This window comes from Chlorella variabilis, assembly GCF_000147415.1.
Source record: "Chlorella variabilis unplaced genomic scaffold CHLNCscaffold_12, whole genome shotgun sequence".
Classification (NCBI taxonomy): domain Eukaryota; kingdom Viridiplantae; phylum Chlorophyta; class Trebouxiophyceae; order Chlorellales; family Chlorellaceae; genus Chlorella; species Chlorella variabilis.
Genome location: NW_005435076.1, coordinates 1,336,575 through 1,354,214, shown reverse-complemented (window position 1 = coordinate 1,354,214; position 17,640 = coordinate 1,336,575). Strand labels below are relative to the sequence as shown.

At 69.9% G+C, this 17,640-nt stretch overlaps 3 protein-coding genes across 3 annotated transcripts; 1 reads left to right on the top strand and 2 right to left on the bottom strand.

Moving 5' to 3' along the window:
• Window positions 1-164: 164 nt before the first annotated feature.
• CHLNCDRAFT_135016 (hypothetical protein) lies at window positions 165-3,643 on the bottom strand (the record flags this gene model as incomplete). The annotated part of the gene is made up of 14 exons (XM_005846935.1): window positions 165-419; window positions 505-645; window positions 785-893; window positions 1,060-1,180; window positions 1,318-1,456; window positions 1,608-1,708; window positions 1,823-1,961; window positions 2,065-2,152; window positions 2,291-2,453; window positions 2,593-2,641; window positions 2,718-2,862; window positions 3,074-3,272; window positions 3,373-3,449; window positions 3,615-3,643. 14 exons carry the CDS (start codon window positions 3,641-3,643, stop codon window positions 165-167), a joined length of 1,755 nt encoding a protein of 584 aa, XP_005846997.1.
• Window positions 3,644-4,173: 530 nt separating this feature from the next.
• Window positions 4,174-7,500, bottom strand: CHLNCDRAFT_135015 (hypothetical protein; the record flags this gene model as incomplete). Its single annotated transcript, XM_005846934.1, has 10 exons — window positions 4,174-4,705; window positions 4,879-5,038; window positions 5,198-5,366; window positions 5,482-5,692; window positions 5,809-6,031; window positions 6,142-6,814; window positions 6,932-7,084; window positions 7,186-7,251; window positions 7,346-7,408; window positions 7,489-7,500. The coding sequence occupies 10 exons, from the start codon at window positions 7,498-7,500 to the stop codon at window positions 4,174-4,176; spliced, it is 2,262 nt and encodes a 753-aa protein (XP_005846996.1).
• Window positions 7,501-8,652: 1,152 nt separating this feature from the next.
• On the top strand, window positions 8,653-11,134 carry CHLNCDRAFT_24374 (hypothetical protein; the record flags this gene model as incomplete). The annotated part of the gene is made up of 8 exons (XM_005847144.1): window positions 8,653-8,720; window positions 8,886-9,073; window positions 9,228-9,412; window positions 9,599-9,998; window positions 10,181-10,263; window positions 10,393-10,466; window positions 10,660-10,695; window positions 10,897-11,134. 8 exons carry the CDS (start codon window positions 8,653-8,655, stop codon window positions 11,132-11,134), a joined length of 1,272 nt encoding a protein of 423 aa, XP_005847206.1.
• Between the last annotated feature and the right edge of the window lie 6,506 nt (window positions 11,135-17,640).

Sequence of the window (17,640 nt, the reverse complement as noted above, 5' to 3'; positions counted from 1 at the left end):
GCTTTACGGCGAGAAGCCCAGCAGATCTCAGATGTGCGCCGCCCGCTGTGCTGGCGCCGGCACGGCGCAGTGTCGTGAGCAGCGTCTGGGAGCTCCATGTTGCCAATGGAAAAAGAATCAGAAGGAATCAGGACAGTAGAGACAGGTAACAGCGTGCATTCAGATCAGTAGTGAAGTGATTTCAGGTTCATGTAGCGCCGCCGCAGCGCGCTGATTGTGTAGTCAAACGCGGTGCCGCCTAGAGACGTGTCCCAGCTGAGGGCCAGGCTGTACCGCAGCAGCCCCGTCATCAGCTCCCGGTACTGCGCCTCCGTGATGCCCCGCAGAATCTCACGCAGCTGAGGCAGGTCGTCGTTGGTCAGGCGGATGCTGAACGCCTCATATGGCAGCACATCCTCCAAGGGCTGGAACACATGCTCCTGTGGCCAAGCAGGCAGCAGAAGGTGGTCGAGTGCTGAGCAGCACCACAAATCCCCCAGAAACCGACAGCTGCCAGAGTTTCACCTGGACTATGACGGGGATGGAGCCGGCAAAGATGCACTGGCCCAGACGCATGCCGTAGCCGTGACCATAAGGTGCCAGGCAGAACCTGGACTCGCGTATCCGCTGCTCGTACGCGCCCTCCTGCAGCCTCCCCTCGACAAACTGCGGGCGGGCACATGTGTCACAGGTGTTGCAGGCCCCTCCCTGAGCATGGCCGGTGCTCCAAGCCCTGTGCACACGGTGGCCTGCATCAAGGGGCGTGCCAATGCTCCGAGTTGACGCAGCCCGTCGCAACGCTCACCCCAAACTCAGGATCATCCCACTGCTTGATCAGCGCCTGCAGCTTCTGGCGTGTGCCGCCGCTGTACATCAGGTTTATGCCTTGCACATTGCCAGAGAAGTAAAACGTGCTGCGGGGCAATAGGAGAATCAGCAGGGCACACAAAGCGGTGGCCGCGCAATCCAAAAGTGCCTTGGTCGCATGTATGATGGCTGCCGGCAGCAGAGCAGAGGACCAGCAGAGGCAGAGGCATGTGGCAGCGCAGCTGGCAGGCAGGCATGCCTCCTGGCGCTTACGCGTTCTTGCCCTTGATGTTGCCGTCCAGCCCGAGGCGCAGGGTGGTGTTCAGCCAGCTGGCGGCGAGCTTCTCAAATGGCGGCGCCACCACATCTCTCAGCGGGTGGTAGCAGCCGTGGTCTGCACGACAAGGAACAGCTTGGCAGGGCCATTGGTCAGGGCGGGGCTGGCGCAGTGTCTGTGCAGCATCTGGTGCCAGCACGGGCAAACCACCGCAGCACTCTGCTGGCCAGGCCCGGGCAGCCTGGACTGCGCACCTGGGCTCATTTGGTTGTGGCTGTACAGGTCACCCAAGTCAATCGAGTTGTTGGTGGCGTGCAGCCCAAAGTGCGACACCTTGATGGCCTGCTCAGCCAGCCCCTTGTGGTAGCAGGCACCGCGGTCGGCAGGAGCCCACTGCACGCATGCACCCAGGGACCCACAGCAGGCAGGCCCAGCTATACAGCAGCATCAGTGCAAGGTACGGCAGCCGGGCAGGCTGCTGCCGTGTGCGGTGCCGGCCGAGCTAGAATGCCCTTGGCCACACCAGCTGTGATCAGCCACCCACATAGAAGTGGTCCCGTCCGCGGGTGCGATTCCAGTAGGGCCACTTGTGGGCAATCTGGTCCAGCACGAGGTCGATGTGGGCTTGCCCTGGCATCATGTTGCCTGCAGAGCAGCCCGCAGGTGAAGGGGTGAGAGTGCCCGGAATGGTGTATGCATGCCGCCATCCCTGAGCCGCAGGTGCCCACGGCACACAGGCCAGGCATCTGCGCTGTCCACACAAAGAATCAACTTGGGGTGCCCGGGAAGGCCCCCCAGGCGTGCCTGAGTAGCCGTACAGCAGCATGGGGATGTAGAACAGGTTGGCCTCCGAGGGGTCCTCCGTGCGCACAGGGCTCAGCAGGAACTGCTCCAAAAACTGCACAGGGAAGCAGGGCTGCCTTGCCTCACACCATCCCACCCTTCAGCCATGTACCGGCCTCCTGCCATGCTCCACTTCCCAGCAACTCCCCGGGTCCCACCTGCTGGTAGGCAATGTAATTCTCATCGAACTTCTGCCACCCCGCCCAGGGCACCTTGTCATACGCATCCCGCGTGTTCAGCTCATACCTGCAGGGGGCTGGTGGGGGCCGCGCAAGCCTGGATTGTGGGCACACAGCCTGGGTTGCAGGCCAGGGCACAGGGAGGTGGACGGGGCATGCCTTTAGGAGCAACACCAATCAGGGCGCTGCCACCGGGCGGCATCACGAGCGGGAAGAGCAGCAGGCTCGCAGCTGCACTCGCATGTAGATCTTGAATTTGACAGGGCTGGGGCGAGAGTAGTTGGCAGGGTACACCTTGCTCCGTGAGCAGCCAATGCTGAAGTAGGGCGGCTCGCACTTGCAGAAGCTGTCGGTGCATGTGCCGCGCCCTGCACGAGCAGGGACGCCGCGTTTCGCTGGCTGATGGATGGCTGCGCATGGCTTGGTTGCATGCGTGCATTTCAGCTGCTGGCCAGACCACTGAACGGTAGGCACGCTAGGTTGCTGGCAGGCCAGCAAGCAGCCCACCGTTGCACTGAAGGTAACACCGGTTTGTCGACAGCTCGCAGCTGTTGCCCTGCACAAGCAGGGCTCGAGCAGTCAACAGTGGCCGCTCATGCCTTGCCGGCATGGCGCTCCTCGCGGTGGCCTACCGAGTAGCTGGCATAGCAGCTGCAGTAGTATCTCGGAGGGTTCTCGTTGTAGTGTCCACACATGCCTCGGTTGTTACAGCGGTCGGGGCACTTGGACAGGGGGGCAGCGCGGTAGTTTCCATCTAGCGCCCCCGCTATCACCGCACTGCACAGCAAGTCAGGGAAGAGATACTGCAGCAATGATGTGCAGCAGTAGCATGTCGCGCAGCAGTGGCAGGGCTGGCACACGCACTCTGGGATGCAGGCGAGGCAGGGAGCCAGGCGGGCACACCACCACAGCCGCCATCAGCGCGTATGCCGCGCCTTGCCTGCGATCGACCTCCTTCCCAACCCCCGCCAGCCAGCCTGCCAGGTACTTGATGCCCTTCTCATCCTCCTCGGGGAACGCCGAGTACTGCTGGTCGGGGTCCACGCCCTCGCGATGAAAGCAGCGGCGGCTCTGGGCAACGTTGTAGCCGTCGCAGATCTGCCCCCCAGCCGAGGTGTTGCCGCAGAAGAACTGGCTGCATCGCCGGAAGCACTCGCACGAGTGCGGGTTCATCTCGCCGCAGTAAGCTGGGGACATACAGAGGGTCACAGGAGCGCGCAAAGGAGAAACTTCCTCGGTCAACATGCATCGCAGGGAAATCGACACAGCACAAAAGTTGCAGCTCACCTGGAAGGTCGGGCCCCAACTGGCAGGGGCTCAGAAAGTTGATCTCGCAGCCCTCGCCGATCCGACCAAACGGGCACCTGCATGGGAGCGGTGAAAAGGCAGCCAAGTTGCACAAGTTGCCAGGACACTATCATGGGCACGTGATGCCAGCTTTACTTTGATGGATGCAGACAGCCACAGGCAGGCGTGCGGCAGAGCGCCCCTGCCAGTGCCTGCCGCCAACCAACCCGGGCGGCAGGCACCTCTTGGTGCTGTCGGCGCACCTGCACATCCCGTCCTCGCCGCAATTGCTGCTCAGAGGGATCGGCACCAGCAGGAAGAGGCGTCAGGAAGCAGTAGGAACAGAAGACGGGAGTTGCACAAGCGGCGCCCACTCACCCATACTTGCTGCACTCGGGATGACACTTTCCGGGCCCTGGAGACTCTTTCAAAGCGTGCGCTATCGGGAGCCGCAGCCCGGCACACAGCGTCAGGAGCAGCCAAAGGAAGGGCCACAGCCCTCCACCTGCTTTACATGTCATGGTGCATGATCCAGATCGCCATATCAGCATAGGTTGGCGATGCGATGGATGCGCAGCTGTTGGCAAGCAAGCGGCCGGCGGCCACATCAGCGCGCCGCCGCTGTGGATGCGCTGGCACTTGCACCCATTGCCGAGTTACAAGATATTACATCCACCCAATTCAACCCCATGTTCGATCATAATGGCAGATGTGTCTCAAGTCGATGGGCCACCCACATATAGGGCCCTCTGTCATCACCTGGTGTCCCCGTCCCCTGGTCACTTTCACCTCGCCGACACCTCAGCAGAGGCCCCGCAGCTCCTCAGCCAGGTCCCGCTGCCACTTGCGCCTGCGCACCGCCAGAATGCCGGCGCTTCCAGCAGAGTGCGGGCGGGACGGCATTGGTTGCGGTGAGGCAGCGGCGGACGCTGCATCGTCCCTCCTCAGAGCATCGTTGATGGTGCGTGCCACGTTGGCGCAGAGGTCATGCTGCCCCAGAGCGGCGCGCTGGTATGCCCGCCGCGCAGACCTCAGCGCTTTCACCTCTGCCTCCACCGCCCTGGCGGCCGTGGCGGCTGCCGCGGCGGCGTCGTGAGCCGGGGAGGCGGGCGCGCTGAAGCAGTGCACGTGTGCAGGGCTGCCGCTGCAGCACGCCCGCCAGCTGCGAAGCACGGTGGGGGATGCGGCGGCGCAGGGGCTGGAGCATCGCGGGGAGCTCAGCGTGGCCAAAGTCGCCGCCGCGGCCAGCCCGGCCATGCTGTTGAGAGTGCTGACCGAGGTGGGGAGGGCGGCCACGGCGCTGGCATCCCCGCCAGCCCAGCTGCGCAGGTGCCTGCACAAGTTGGGGCATGAGGCAGTCGTGAAAGTGCCAACCTGCAAGTGCATGCACCCACTCAGACCCCCTGGCCTGCCAAACCGCCTCCCCATGACCCTGCCTGTCCGCGCTGCACATGCACATGCACACACCAAGCACTAGAAAGCATGGCCAGCTGCCCGCCTCCCCACCTGATCTCTTGGCGCAGCAGGTCCAGCTGCTGGCTCTTGTCCGCCAGCTCCCGCTTGAAGATGGAGGAGGCCTCCTGCAGCGCCGCCTCCACCTCCCGCCGCCGCTCCCGCTCCCCCTCGCCGCTCGCCTCCAGCTCAGCCATGCGGCGCAGCAGCTCGGCTGCGGCAGCGGGGCCGGCGGACAGGCGGGGATGAGGGCAGGCCGCAGGGCCTGGATGGCGGCCTGGCTAAAAGCGTGCAGCGCATGGCGGGAGGCCGTCACTGTTGCTTGCGCTCAGCAGCGCAAGAAGGCAGCGCTCAACAAATTGAGTGCACCCACCTCTCTTGCGCTCCCCCTTGCCTTCCTTCTGCACCATGCTGCCCACCTGCATCGTCACTGCAGCCAGGCGCGCCTCCAGCTGGCTCCGCAGCGCCGCCTGCGCCTCGCTGGCCGCCCTGTCCGTGGCATGCAGCTTCTCCGCCCACTTTCGCTCCAGCTCGTGCCGATCCTGCAGCGAGGCCGGCCCGTGGAGCGGTCGCCGCTGCTTGGTTAGTTTCAATCATCAGCGCAGCAGGGCAGCCCCACCACGGCTGCAACTGACCACCCCCTGAGCTGCCCCTCACCCTCAGGGCCCACTCCTCCACGGCTGCCAGCTTCAGGCTCCACTGCTTGTCCTGCTCGGCCAGCTTGGCGGCGGCAGCTTCCTGGGCCGCCGACAGCTGGGCGGCCAGCTGCTGCTCGCGCTGAGCTGCAGCGGCGGCGCAGCTGTCGGTGGCTGCCTGCTGCTCGCGCTCCGCCTTGGCGGCCGCAGCCTCCAGCCGCTGCTGCCAGACCCTGCACCAGAAGGCCAGCAGAACACGCTGAAATGGTGGGTGCAAACGCCTTGAGCCCTGGCCAACCACGGCACATAGGTGCACGCCTGCTGGCAGCTGCCGCCAGCCCAGCCCCACCTGTCTGCGGCCTGCGCCGCAGCAGCCGCCTTGGCCTCTGCCAGCGCCACCCTGCGCCGGTAGTGCCGCTTCACCTCCTCCACAGCCGCCGCTCCGGCCTGCTCCGCCTCCGCCACCCTGCCCTCCACCTCCTCCTGCAGCCTGCCCCGCTCCGCCGCCCAGGCCGCCTTGTCGGCGTCGCTGCGCCGCAGCCAGTCGGCGCCTGCTGCATCCAGCTTGGCAGCTGCGGGGAACCAACAGAGAGAGCAGAGCAGGTGGAAGCGCTCAATGCCTGCCCACAACGCCAAGCAGAAGCGGGCGCCTGCTGCACCATTGCACCTGCTGCCCGCTCACCCCAGTCCGCCGAGCAATGCTGCAGCTTGCGCGCCCACTCCCCCTCAGCCAGATACAGCCGCTTGGTCAGCTGGCGGCGTGCCTCCTCGGCCGCTGCCGCCGCCTCACGCTGCGCTGCCTCGCGCTGCCCAGCCCATGCCTCCTCCCGCCTCTGCAGCCGCTCCGCCGCATCCTGCTGCTGCTCCCGCAGGCGCCGCTCCCACGCACTGCCCTCCAGCGCGTGCCGCTTCTGCTCATCCGCAACCGCCTCCTTGGCGGCAGCTGCTGCCTGCTGGGCCAGCTGCCGCGCCTCAGCTGCCGCTGCCAGCTGCGCCTCCAGCTGCTGCACCCTGCCTGCCATTCGAGCCTGTGCCTGCTCTGCCACCGCCGCTGCCTCCCTGCCCTGGCGCTGTGCAGCGCCCAGCTGCTCTGCCAGCTCAGCAGCAGCAGCCTCCGCCTTGATGCGCTGCTGGTCCAGCCGCTGCAGGGCGCCTGCCTGCTCCCCCAGCCCCCGCTCCTTCTCGACCACCAGCGCCTGCAGCGCCGCCGCCTGCTCCCGCTCCGCCTTCGTCTCCGCCTGGCAGCCAGCCAGCGCGCGCTCCGCCTCCCGCACCCTGCTCGCCAGCGCGGCATGCTGCTGGGAGTGGCTGTCGGCGGCGCTGTGCAGCCCATCCTGCGCCTCCTGTAGCTGGCGCTGCAGAGGGGGGTGGGAGGGTGGGGATGGGTAGGTGGTGGATGGGAGGGGCAGGGCAGCATGGGCCAGCGAGGGGCATGAGACCAAAGCATCGATGCTTGCGTTGCAATGCAACACCGGGCGTGGCTGCCAGGCTGGCGCGCTCGCCTTGAGGTCCAGGGTGTCTGCCAGCAGGGCGTTGCCCTCCCTCGCCTTGCCCTCCACCTCCGCCTCCAGCAGCTGCACCTGGCGCTGCGCATCCGCCAGCTCGCCGCCCTGCCGGTCCGCTGCCTGCGTGTGCGGCAGGCGAGAGAGCACAAGTGGGTGGCGGGTGCGGGGCGGGGCCTGGCAGGGTGCCCTGCTGTGAGGCATGCAGCCGTGCCCTGGCTCACCCGGCGCCATTTGTCCACATCCTGCCGTGCGCCCGCCAGCTCCTCTTGCAGCTGCTCAATGGCGGCCTGCGGCAGAATCGCGCCCCAGCCAGGGCTTCTCATGCCGGCGGGGGCAGGCTATAGGGGGCTCCCATCCTCCCGGGCGGCCTACCCACCGCACCTTGGTCTTCAGCAGCAAGGCCGCCCTCTGCTCCAGCTCAGCATCCTTCTGCCGCAGCACGCTCTGCTGGGCAGTGCAGGGCGGTGGGCGGTGGGTGGTGGACTGGGGTGTCGCATGGGGCGTCGAGACGCCTCGGGCCTCACCTGTAGGTCCATGATGCCGTTTCGGACTCAACCGCTGCTCACGAGGTCCGCTGGCCCGGCCAGTCAAGCATGCCACCACTGCCCCGAGGTGCCGGCGCTGCCCGGATGGTTAGATGGCGATAAACACAGTGCCAATGCTGGCTCAATTCTCACCCCCGGCTGTGCAATGGCCCTTGTTTGCAGCGCTTGCTAAGTGGCGCCACACAAGCAAACCGCCATCGCGGCTCATCACTCGCGAAGCCTCATACGTTGATACGAAGAACCTTGCAATCATTAGTGCTACACAGGCCAGGCGGTGCAGCGAGGCAGCTAGGTCCGCCCCCAAAGGGGCACAGGGCGGCTCTGCAAGCGCTTGAACCCGATATGGCGGTATTCAAGCGCCCGAAAACGTTACTTGGCATTCGTCGGGTTAGCGCACAGGTATGCCACTCTTCTGCTCGCTGCACGGGCTCAGGGCGGTGCTGTGGGGCCAGCTGGAGCCAATTCCAGACCTCTGGCAGGGCAGCGGGATGTGTACGGCGGCCTGGCTTGCTGTCCGCACTGCCTGCTTCCCCGCCGCCCCGCCTACCGCCGCCATCCCACCCGCCCCGCTGCGCCCGCACGCGCGCCTGCCGCCGCAGACCCTGTTGCTGGCGGCGGCCGCCACATGGCTGCTCTTCTGCACCTACATGTTCCACGGCGTGCTGGAGGTGCAGCTGAGCGTCAGCGACACGCCCGAGGCGCAGGAGGTGCCGCCCACGGAGCGCAAGTGCGGCGGGCTGTTCCGCTCGTGGTGCGAGCAGCGCGTGGCGCAGTACCGCGCCCAGGCGGTACGCCAGGGCATGCAGCACGCGTGGGCGGGGTACAAGGCCTATGCCTGGGGCGCCGACGAAATCCACCCCAAGTCCAAGTCTGCCAAAACCGACATCATGGTGCGGCGCCCCTGGGCTGGGCCCTGCTGGCGCTGGGCAGCGCGGGGCCAGCTCAGTGCCGAGCGGCATGGCGGCTGGGTGGAGGGAGGTCAAGGGCGGGGGAGCAGGGTGGCCGCGTTGGCCGGCACGCTGGCAGCCGCGGCAGGCGCCCACACACCCAGCGCGTGGCCGCGGGCCGGTGCCGAGCACCGCCGCCGCCGCCTTGCATGCTCTGCGCGTCTCTGGTGTGCAGGGCGGCGCCGGCGTGTCTGGCATGGGGGTCAGCATGGTGGATGCGCTGTCCACGCTGAAGGTCATGGGCCTGCACAAGGAGTTTGAGGAGTGAGGCGGCCCGGGCTGCTTGCCCCTCGCGTGCGCTGCGCTGCGCTGCGGTGTTGCACAGGTGGCAGCCTGCAGGGCGCCAAGCTGTGTAGCCCGAGGCAGGTGCTGCGCGCGCCCGCAGCGAAGCCCTCCCTTCACCGCTGCCCCGTACGTACGTGTGTGCAGGGGGCGGGACTGGGTGGTGGGCAAGCTGGACTTTGAGCACTCCACCACCGTCTCCTTCTTCGAGACGGTCATCCGCATCCTGGGAGGCCTGGCCGCGGCGCACGACCTCAGCGGGGACGCCCAGCTGGGGGAGAAGGCAAAAGACCTGGCCGACCGCCTGCTGCCCGCGTTCGACTCGGCGCCCACGGGTGCGGGGGCGGCTGCAGCCGCAGCCGCCCGCCTCGCGCCGACCGTGCATGCTGGGGCCAGCAGGGCTGCCGCTCCAGGCCTCCTGCCGCGGCTGCCTCTGCTGCTGAGCCAAACTCCCGCGCCCCTGCGGCCACCACCCCTGCTGCCCCCCAGGCATCATCGGCAACACGGTGAGCCTGCCGCGCGTGCAGCCCGACGGCGGCGGCGGCCACACGCTGCTGGCTGAGATGGGCACCAACGTTCTGGAGTTCTCAACCGTCAGCCGCATCACGGGAGACCCAAAGTACCGGCAGCAGGCTGAGAAGGGCCTGAGGTCGCTGCACGGAGCCAACCAAAACGTGCGGCGGCTGCGCCCGCTGGGGCCCCTGCCTCATCAGCCTGGTGCCCGCCGCATCGCTGCGCCGCCCCGCGCGACTCCGCTCACCTCCCCCACCCGCTCCCTCCCTCGCCGGCCTGCCGCTGCCCCCGCCTGCCTGACACTGCCCTGCCAGCCCACACACCCCTGCCCTCGCCCCTCCCCGCAGGCGCTACTGCTGGAGAGCGTGGATCGGCAGTCTGCGCGTGAGAGCGGGTGGGTGCGTGGCGTGGGCGCCGGTACCGACTCGTACTACGAGTACCTCATAAAGTACTGGGTGCTGGGGGGGCGCCAGGACGAGCACTGGCGGCGGCGCTGGGAGGCGAGCGTGGACGAGGCTCTGGAGAAGCTGGTGGTGACGCCGCCGGGCTGGCCCTTTAGCTTTGCGGGGGACATGCGGGGCGAGCAGGTGGACAGCGTGCTGGAGCACCTGCGCTGCTTCTACCCGGGCAGCGTGGCGCTGGGGGTGATGAGCGGGGCGGTACAGGGGCCCAAGGCGGAGCGGTACCTGCAGTTTGCGGCCAACATGACGCAGGCCTGCTTCCAGCTGTACAATACCACGGCCTCGGGTGGGTACTGCTTGGGGGTACCGGATGGGGTGGTGGTGGGGTGTGGGACCGCCTGGCTCCTTGCTTCATTCCGGTGTGCACACACTCCACTGTGCATGTGTGCGTCTTTGCCTGGGCACGACTGCCCCTGCGCCATCACCTGCCTCGACGTCAGCCCCACCATCACCCGTGGCGCCGCGCAGGGCTAGGCGCTGAGCGCATCAACTTCGACCTGGCCACTGGCCAGATTTCCATAGTCGACGGAAGATACTGGCAGAGGCCCGAGGTGCGCGGGTGGCGGGCCCAGCTGGTGGCCCGGCGCTGCTCCGCTGCAGCCCGCCTGCCGGCGCCTGCCTGGCGTGCCCCGCTGCGTGACCCGCCTGCGCCTGCGCCTGCTGGCCGCGGCTGCCCGCAGGTGATTGAGAGCATCTTCTACATGTGGCGCGCCACCAAGGACCCCAAGTGGCGGGACATGGGCTGGCAGATGTGGTGAGCTGGGGGGAAGCAGGGCGGGAGCTGGGAGGAGCAGGGCAGAGCGGGGCAGAGCTTGCAGGGCAGGGCAGGGCGGAGGGCACCTGCTTGGGTGGGTGCCCCCGCCTGCCTGGGCCCTGCCCCTCCCCCCTCCCTCCTGCCGACATGGCTTCCCCACCCGCTGCGCGGCTGCCTCCCCCCCCATGCGCAGGCGAGCGATAGAGAAGTATTGCAGATGGGAGGGAGGGTACAGCGGCGCGCACGACGCAGACCAGGCGCGCCCGCGGCCGGGGCCTGGGCCTGCGCCTGCATCGCGCTGCCGCCTGGCCTGCCCCTGCCCGAGCCCATCACCTCCACACGCAACAGCGCCCCGCCCCGGCGCCAGCCAGCCCTGTGCACCAAGCATCCTGCCATCGCCGTCCTCCCCGCCCCGCACCAAAACCCACAGCTCCCGCCCTTGCACACCCCCGCCCCCCCCCTTCCCCACACACACGCAGGTGCCGCCCAACTCGGACGACGTGTCCCAGAGCTGGTTCTTTGCGGAGACGCTCAAGTACTTCTTCCTCCTCTTCTCCCCAGACGCCACCCTCTCCCTCTCCGACTGGGTGCTCAACACCGAGGCGCACCCGCTCAAGGTGCAGCACGGCGGCGGCAGCAAGGCCAGCCTGCGCCTGAATTCGCCATAGGCCAGTGGCCCGCCCGCGGACCCCCTCCTCCTTTTGCCACGCCGGTACTGGTACTGCTCTTTCTTTTCCCGCCTCTTCAGGTACCCTTGTTTCTATTGTTCCGCTGCTGCCCCCTGCCTGTTGCTCCCCGGCGCCTGCCTCGCTCGCCGGGAAGTGTTGCCTCACCACTCTCGCTGCGCTCTCCGCTGCGCCGTGCCACACGACTGTGTGGTGTTGCTGTTGCTTACAACTGGTCTGCTACACACACATTTCAAACGCTCGACTAGAGTCGAGCACACAACAAAAGGCAGGGCGGCCCTAGGGATGAGCCAGCCGTTGCGTCAGACCCTTGGGATAGAGGCCGCCGCCGCCAGCTCAGCGCCGCCGCCCGGCTGTCACAGGTTTGAGTAGGGGGCCATGAGCGAGCGCCACAGCCCCTCAAACATCGCCTGCACCTGCTGCGCCGCCTGCCGCACCTCGCTGCCCTCGGGGTAGGCGGCGGCGCCGTTGAGGGTGTGCGACACATCCGCCGCCATGTCCAGCGGCCGCCGGTACGCGCCCGCCGCCAGCTTCTGCGCCACGGCGTTCAGATCCATGCCCGGCTCCATGCCCTGCAACGCAGCAGAAATCTTGGTAGGCTGAGCCATCAGCGGCGGGAGGCTGGTGCGGGCAGGCGGATGGCGAGCAGCAGGAGGCCAGGCGGCCTCGGCATGGCAGCCACAGCCAGCCCAGCCAGGACCGAGGCTGGCGGCGCAGGTCCTCTCCTCCCCCCAGCAGCCGCTCACCGGATAGTAGCTGGGCAGGGGCTGCAGGAAGTGTGCGCTGGCTGGCAGGCGGGCCAGCCCCTCCAGCAACTGTCGCGCCATGGTCTGCCAGGAGGGGGCCTGCGCGGGATGCGGGGGCGCTGGCGCGGCAGGCGCCGCCTGCTGCTGCTGCAGCTGCTGCCAGCCGCCCCCGCCTTGCGCCTGAGCGGGGGCAGCAGCGCCCCACTGCTGTGCCGGGGCCGGGGCCTGCTGCTGCGCCTGCTGCTGGTAGTAGCCCTGCTGCGCCTGCTGCGCCTGCTGCGCAGGCTGCTGGTAGGCAAAGCCCTGCTGCGCCTGCGCCTGCGCCTGCGCCGGCGCCTGGTAGCCGTATGGCGCCTGCACCTGCTGCTGTGCCTGCGCCTGCTGCTGCTGGTAGTAGCCCTGCTGCTGCGCCTGCTGCGCCGCCTGCGGTGCCGCCGCCGCCGCCTGGCCTGCCAGCTGCTGCAGCAGCTGCCGCACCTGCGCCACCTGGTCTACGGGCAGCACCTTGAGCAGCTCCTGCACCTGCTGCTGCTTGTCGGGCGGCAGCGACAGCAGCAGCGCCTGCAGCGTGGCGTCGCCCGCCAGGATGGCGGCGGCGCCGGTGGGCGGCGCCGCAGCGGCCTCGGGGTAGAAGGCCGCCGCCGGGCGCGGCGCCACCTGCTGTACCTGCACCTGTGGGCGGTACGCCGCTTGCGCGGCCGCGCCCGCCTGCTGCTGCCAGCCCTGCGCTTGGTGCTGCTGCTGCTGCTGCTGCTGGTAGTATCCCTGCTGCTGCTGCGGGGGGGCGGCCGCACGCGGCGCGGGGCCCTCCTGCGCCGCCGCCGCCGCCATCTGGCCATCCAGGGTCAGCCCCGCCGCCATCCAGTGCGTCTCAAAGGCGCGGCGCGCGGCCTCCGCATCCTTGGTGATGGGGTGCTGCTCGCCGTTGTACTGCAGGGCGGGGCCAGGCGGGGCGGTACAGGCGCACGGCGGCGTCGCTTGGTTTGTCCCGATATGTGGGGATGCGGCAGCGCTGCTGTCGTGGCGCAGGCAGCCTGGCAACCTCATGCCGCCCAGCCTGCCTCAGCAGCCAGCCCCACCCCGGCAGCCGCCTCCCAGACGCTCCCCCGCCCGCCTCCCCCACCACACAAGCCAGCCCACCTCGCGGCAGTTGTCCCACACCAGCTGCACGTGCGCCAGGAAGTCGCGGGGGCTGGAGAAGGGCGGCCCCTTGCCCGCCAGCCTGTCGCTGATGGTGGCCAGGTCCATGGGGCGGCGGATGAGGTCGTGGTAGCCGGGGGCGTCCTCGGCGCGCACCGGCGACCAGAACCAGCTGCTCTCCTTGACCTTCTGCAGCCTGAACAGGGCCTGCAGCGGGGGGGGGAGGGGGGGCAGGGCAGGGGGGGGCAGCCATGCACAGAGGGGTGGGCTGGCGGCGGCGGGGAGGGCGGCGGGCAGGCGAGAGGAGAAGCAGCGCAGCGCGGCCGTAGTCGAAACCATAGGCAGCAGGCGGCGGGCAGCGGGCCCAGCGCGCACCTTGCGCGCCGCGGCCCGCCACGCCTGCTCCAGCTTCTCGGCGGCCGCCGCCTTGCGCGCCGCCTGCTGCGCCAGCTGCTGCGCCGTCGGCTCCCTGGGCGGCACGTAGATGCCGGTGGCAGCCCAGCACTGCTTCCAGAACGCCTCCGCCGCCGCCGCCTCGCCCACCACCGGCGCCTCGGGGTCGTTGTACTGCAGGGGCAGGCAGGCGGGACAGGGGACTGGCCGGGTGGACGGCAAAACGTGTGGGGGCAGATATCGCTGGTGCACCCAGGGCCGCAGCGCCCGCAACCGCCCGCTTCCCCGCCCCGTCCCGTCTCCATCCCGGCCGCCGCTGCCCCCCACGCCACTGCAGCAAGCCAGCCCACCTCGCGGCAGTTGTCCCACACCAGCTGCACGTCTGCCAGCAGGTCTGCGGGGGCGGCATACTTGCGCCTGGCCAGGCTGCGCTGGATCTGCTCCAGGCACCGCGGGCGGCGGATGGTGTCGTGGTAGCCTGGCACGTCGCGGGGCACCTGCGCCACACACAACACACACACGCACGCACACACATGCAGACACAGGGTGGGAGAGCCAGGCAAGACGGGCAGGCAGCATCATAGGCAGCAGTGCGGGCCAAGGCCAGGCTGAGGTGGAGGGTGAGCGGCAGCATGAGGGGGTGGAGGATGGGGGTGCAGGGAGGGAGGGGCGGCAGCGGGACAGCGCAAGAGGTGGCAGGCGGGTGATGTGGCTCCGCCCAAGGCCGCCCGCGGCCACTACCCCTAACACACACACACACACACACACACACCGGCTCGTGGAAGGGCTCAGATGCCTCCAGCTGCATCAGCCGCGCCAGCGCCTGCGCCAGGCAGCAGCGGGGGCAGCAGGGAGGCGGCGCGGGTTGCCTGCTGGGCTTCAAGGGCGGCCACAGGAGCCGGCGCGCCCCCAGCACCCACCCACAAGCACGCTCCCGCCAGCCAGCCGGCCAGCCAGCCGGCGCCGCGCCCACCCACCTGCAAGGCCCGCTGCGTCCAGTCGCCCTCCGCCACGCCCTTGCCGCGCTTTGATGGCGGCGCCGGGCGAGGCGCAGCGCCGCCGCCCGCGCCGCCACTGACCGCCTCCGGCAGCTTGCGCTTGAGCGGCGGCTTGGCGGCGCCCGCAGCGGCGCCGCCCCCAGAGGGCCTGGCCCCGCCGCCGCCCGACGGCTTGGCGCCGCCCGCCGCCGCCTGGCCCGCCCTGGGCGGCGGCGGCGGCGGCGGCGGCGGCGGCGCGCCCGCCAGCGCCGCGCCCATGGCCGCGCGCTGCTCGGGAGGCATGGTCGCCAGGCGGGCGGCGGCCTGCTGCCGCAGCTCTGCCGCGTGCTCGGGCTGGTAGGCGGCGGCGTCTGTGGGCAGGCCCTCCCAGGCCCAGGCCGCCTCAAAGGCGCGCTGCGCGTCGCCGCAGTCTGCCACGATGTCGGAGTCGGGGTCGTTGTAGCGGCGGCAGTTGCCCCACACCAGCGCCACGTCAGCCAGCAGGTCCGCGGGACCGCCGTACCGCCCGCCGTGCAGGTTGGACTGCAGGGTGCGGGGGCGGGGGCGGCGCGGAGTGGGGTGGGGTGGGGGGGCGCGTGTCTGGTGGTGCGGCGTGGGGCCGCGGGGCGGAGCACAGCCGGCAGGGCAGAGCGCAGGTGTGCCGCCGGCTGCCCCCACGCCCTCTCCTCCTCCTCCTCCTGCTGCCAACTTCCTTTTCCTGCCCCCACGCCATCACCACCACCGCCGCCACCACCGCAGCCACCACCACCGCCACCACCACCACCACCGCAGCCACCACCGCCACCACCACCATTCTGTTCCAACCCCGCACCCACCTTGACCGTGCCCAGGTCCATCGGCCGCTCCACATCCTCTGTGTAGTCGGGGAAGGAGGCCAGGTCCACGGGGGAGCGGAACTCAGCCACGCACTCCAGGCGCAGAACCTGCGGGTTTTGTGGGGGGGTGGCAGGGCGGGTATGGGGCGGCACAGCCTGAGCTGGAGAGGGCACGGGGTGCCGAGCGCGGCGGCGCTGCGCCGCCGCTGCCTCTGCGCTGATGATGCAGAGGTGAAGCGGTGCGGCACGCGGCGGGGGGGAGCGCGTGCCGCCGGCAGCGCCAGCGGCAGGGGCCTCCGGCCGGCGAAGAACAGCCAGGCCTGCACGGCCGGGCCCTGCCGCCGCCCACCACCCTCGGCGCCGCCGCACCTTTGTGAGCACCCTGGTGGCGGCGTCCAGCCAGCTGGTCTGCGTGTGGATGCTGACCCCCGCAGCCTTGGCCAGCTCCCCCAGCACAGCCTCCTCGGGAGACAGCACCCTGGCGGGCAGCGGGCCGGGCGGCGGCGCACCGGCCGCCTTGCCGCCGCCTCCCGCCGCCGCCGCCGCCGCCGCCGCCGCCTTGGCTGGCTTGCCCGCCTCCTCCTCGCTGTCGCTGTCGCTGCTGCTGCTGCTCTCCTCCTCATCATCATCATCCTCCTCCTCATCCTCATCGTCGGCCAGGCCGGCGGAGGGAGCGATGCCGGCCGCACGCTGCGCCGCCAGGATGGCGGCGTTGATGGCGGCCTGGCTGGGCGCGCGCACGCGCTTGCCCTGGCACGCCAGGCACTGCACCGCCTCCCCCGCAGACGTCTTGGCAGCATACTCCTGCGGTGTGTGCGGCGGGGGCAGGCCGGGGGGGAGGTGGAGGCCGCACGGCAGCACAGCAGGGGCGCTACCACTCTGCACCTCCTCCTCCCTCTCATGCTGCCTCCCAACCACCCACCCACCACCTCCATTCAACCCCTCTTTCAAAACAGCACAAACACAGCCGGCTTGCCGCCCTTCCCCAATCCCCCAGCCACGGCCCCGTGCCCACCTCTGCGTGCGTGCCGGCGCACTCAAAGTGGAACGAGTCCTGGCAGGCGGCGCACTGGAACAGCGGGCGGCCGCGGTCCGGGTACTTGCACACGGGGCAGAACCAGGGCTCCACCTCAGGAGGGGCGCCTTGCTGCGGGGGGGGGGGGGGACAGCGGCACGGGTGGACCAAGGGCGGGTGGGGAGGGCGCGGCAGGGGCAGCACGAGACAACAAAGCGAGGGAGGCGGGAAAGAGGGGTGGCGCAGCACAGCGCGGCTGCGCCTCGCGACCCGCTCGGCATCTCACCCCCCATCCCCACCCCCACACACCGCCGCCTACCATCCGCCCCACCCACGCACCTCCTCCCGCCGCCGCCGCACGCGCTCCTCCTTCTCCAGCCGCCGCAGCTCCGCCTCCTCGGGGTCCCAGGGCTCTCCGCGCCCGCTGCCCTCCCCCTCCCCCTCCCGCCCCCGCTTCTGCCCCTTCTTCTCGCCAGGCAGCGGGGGCCGGCCCTGCTTGCCGGGCTTGTCCGCAGCATCGGGGCTGAAGGCCTGGGGGGGCTTGCTGTTGCTGCGGCGAAGGGAAGCAAGGGCAGGGGCGGGGCAAGCAGAGCGGCGGCACACAGGGCGGGAGTTGGATGCTGGCGGGGTGTGGCCAGCACAGGCAGCAAGGGACATGCGGGGCTGGGCCGCGCAGTGGCAGGCTGTTAACCAGGGCGCGCGGGCGGCCCAGCCTCACCGCTGGCTGCGCGCCGCCGCCCGCTCCTGCTGCCGCTTGTACGCCTTGCAGGCGGCGCAGTCCCAGGTGTCGTCCTCCCTCAGCGCATCCACATCCTCCTGCTTCACCTTGGCGCACGCGCCGTGGTACCACCTGCGGCGGGTGGAGGGTGGCGGCAGGAGGGGGCGGGGGGAAGGTCGAGGCTCCCGCACCTGCAGCGCAGCCATCCCTACGGCCGCCGCCACACCCGGCACGGCCTTCTGCGCAGGCCGCGCAGCCCACCCTCTAAACACGCACCCCCTCGCACGCACGCACGCCCTGCCGCCGCCACCACACCATGGGCGGTACCATACCCATCGCCACCAGGCACGACACCCCCAGCGCAGCGCCCCCAGCCCAGCGCGCCCCCACTTGTTGCACGTGTCGCAGCAGATCCACAGAACATCCAGCTCCTCGTCCTCGCCGTGGAAGGCGCCGCACGCGCCGCACGCGTCGGCGGCCGCCGCCGCCGCCTCGCGCGCCGCCTCCCGCGCCGCCTTGACCGCGCTGGCGCTGCCGTCCTCGGCCAGGCGGCGGCGCGCGGCGGCCGCGGCCTCGCGCGCAGCGGCGTTGGCCGACTCGCGGCGCAGCTGTGGGGCGGGCGGGAGGGAGGGAGGGAGGGAGGGAGGGAGGGGGGGGGAGGGT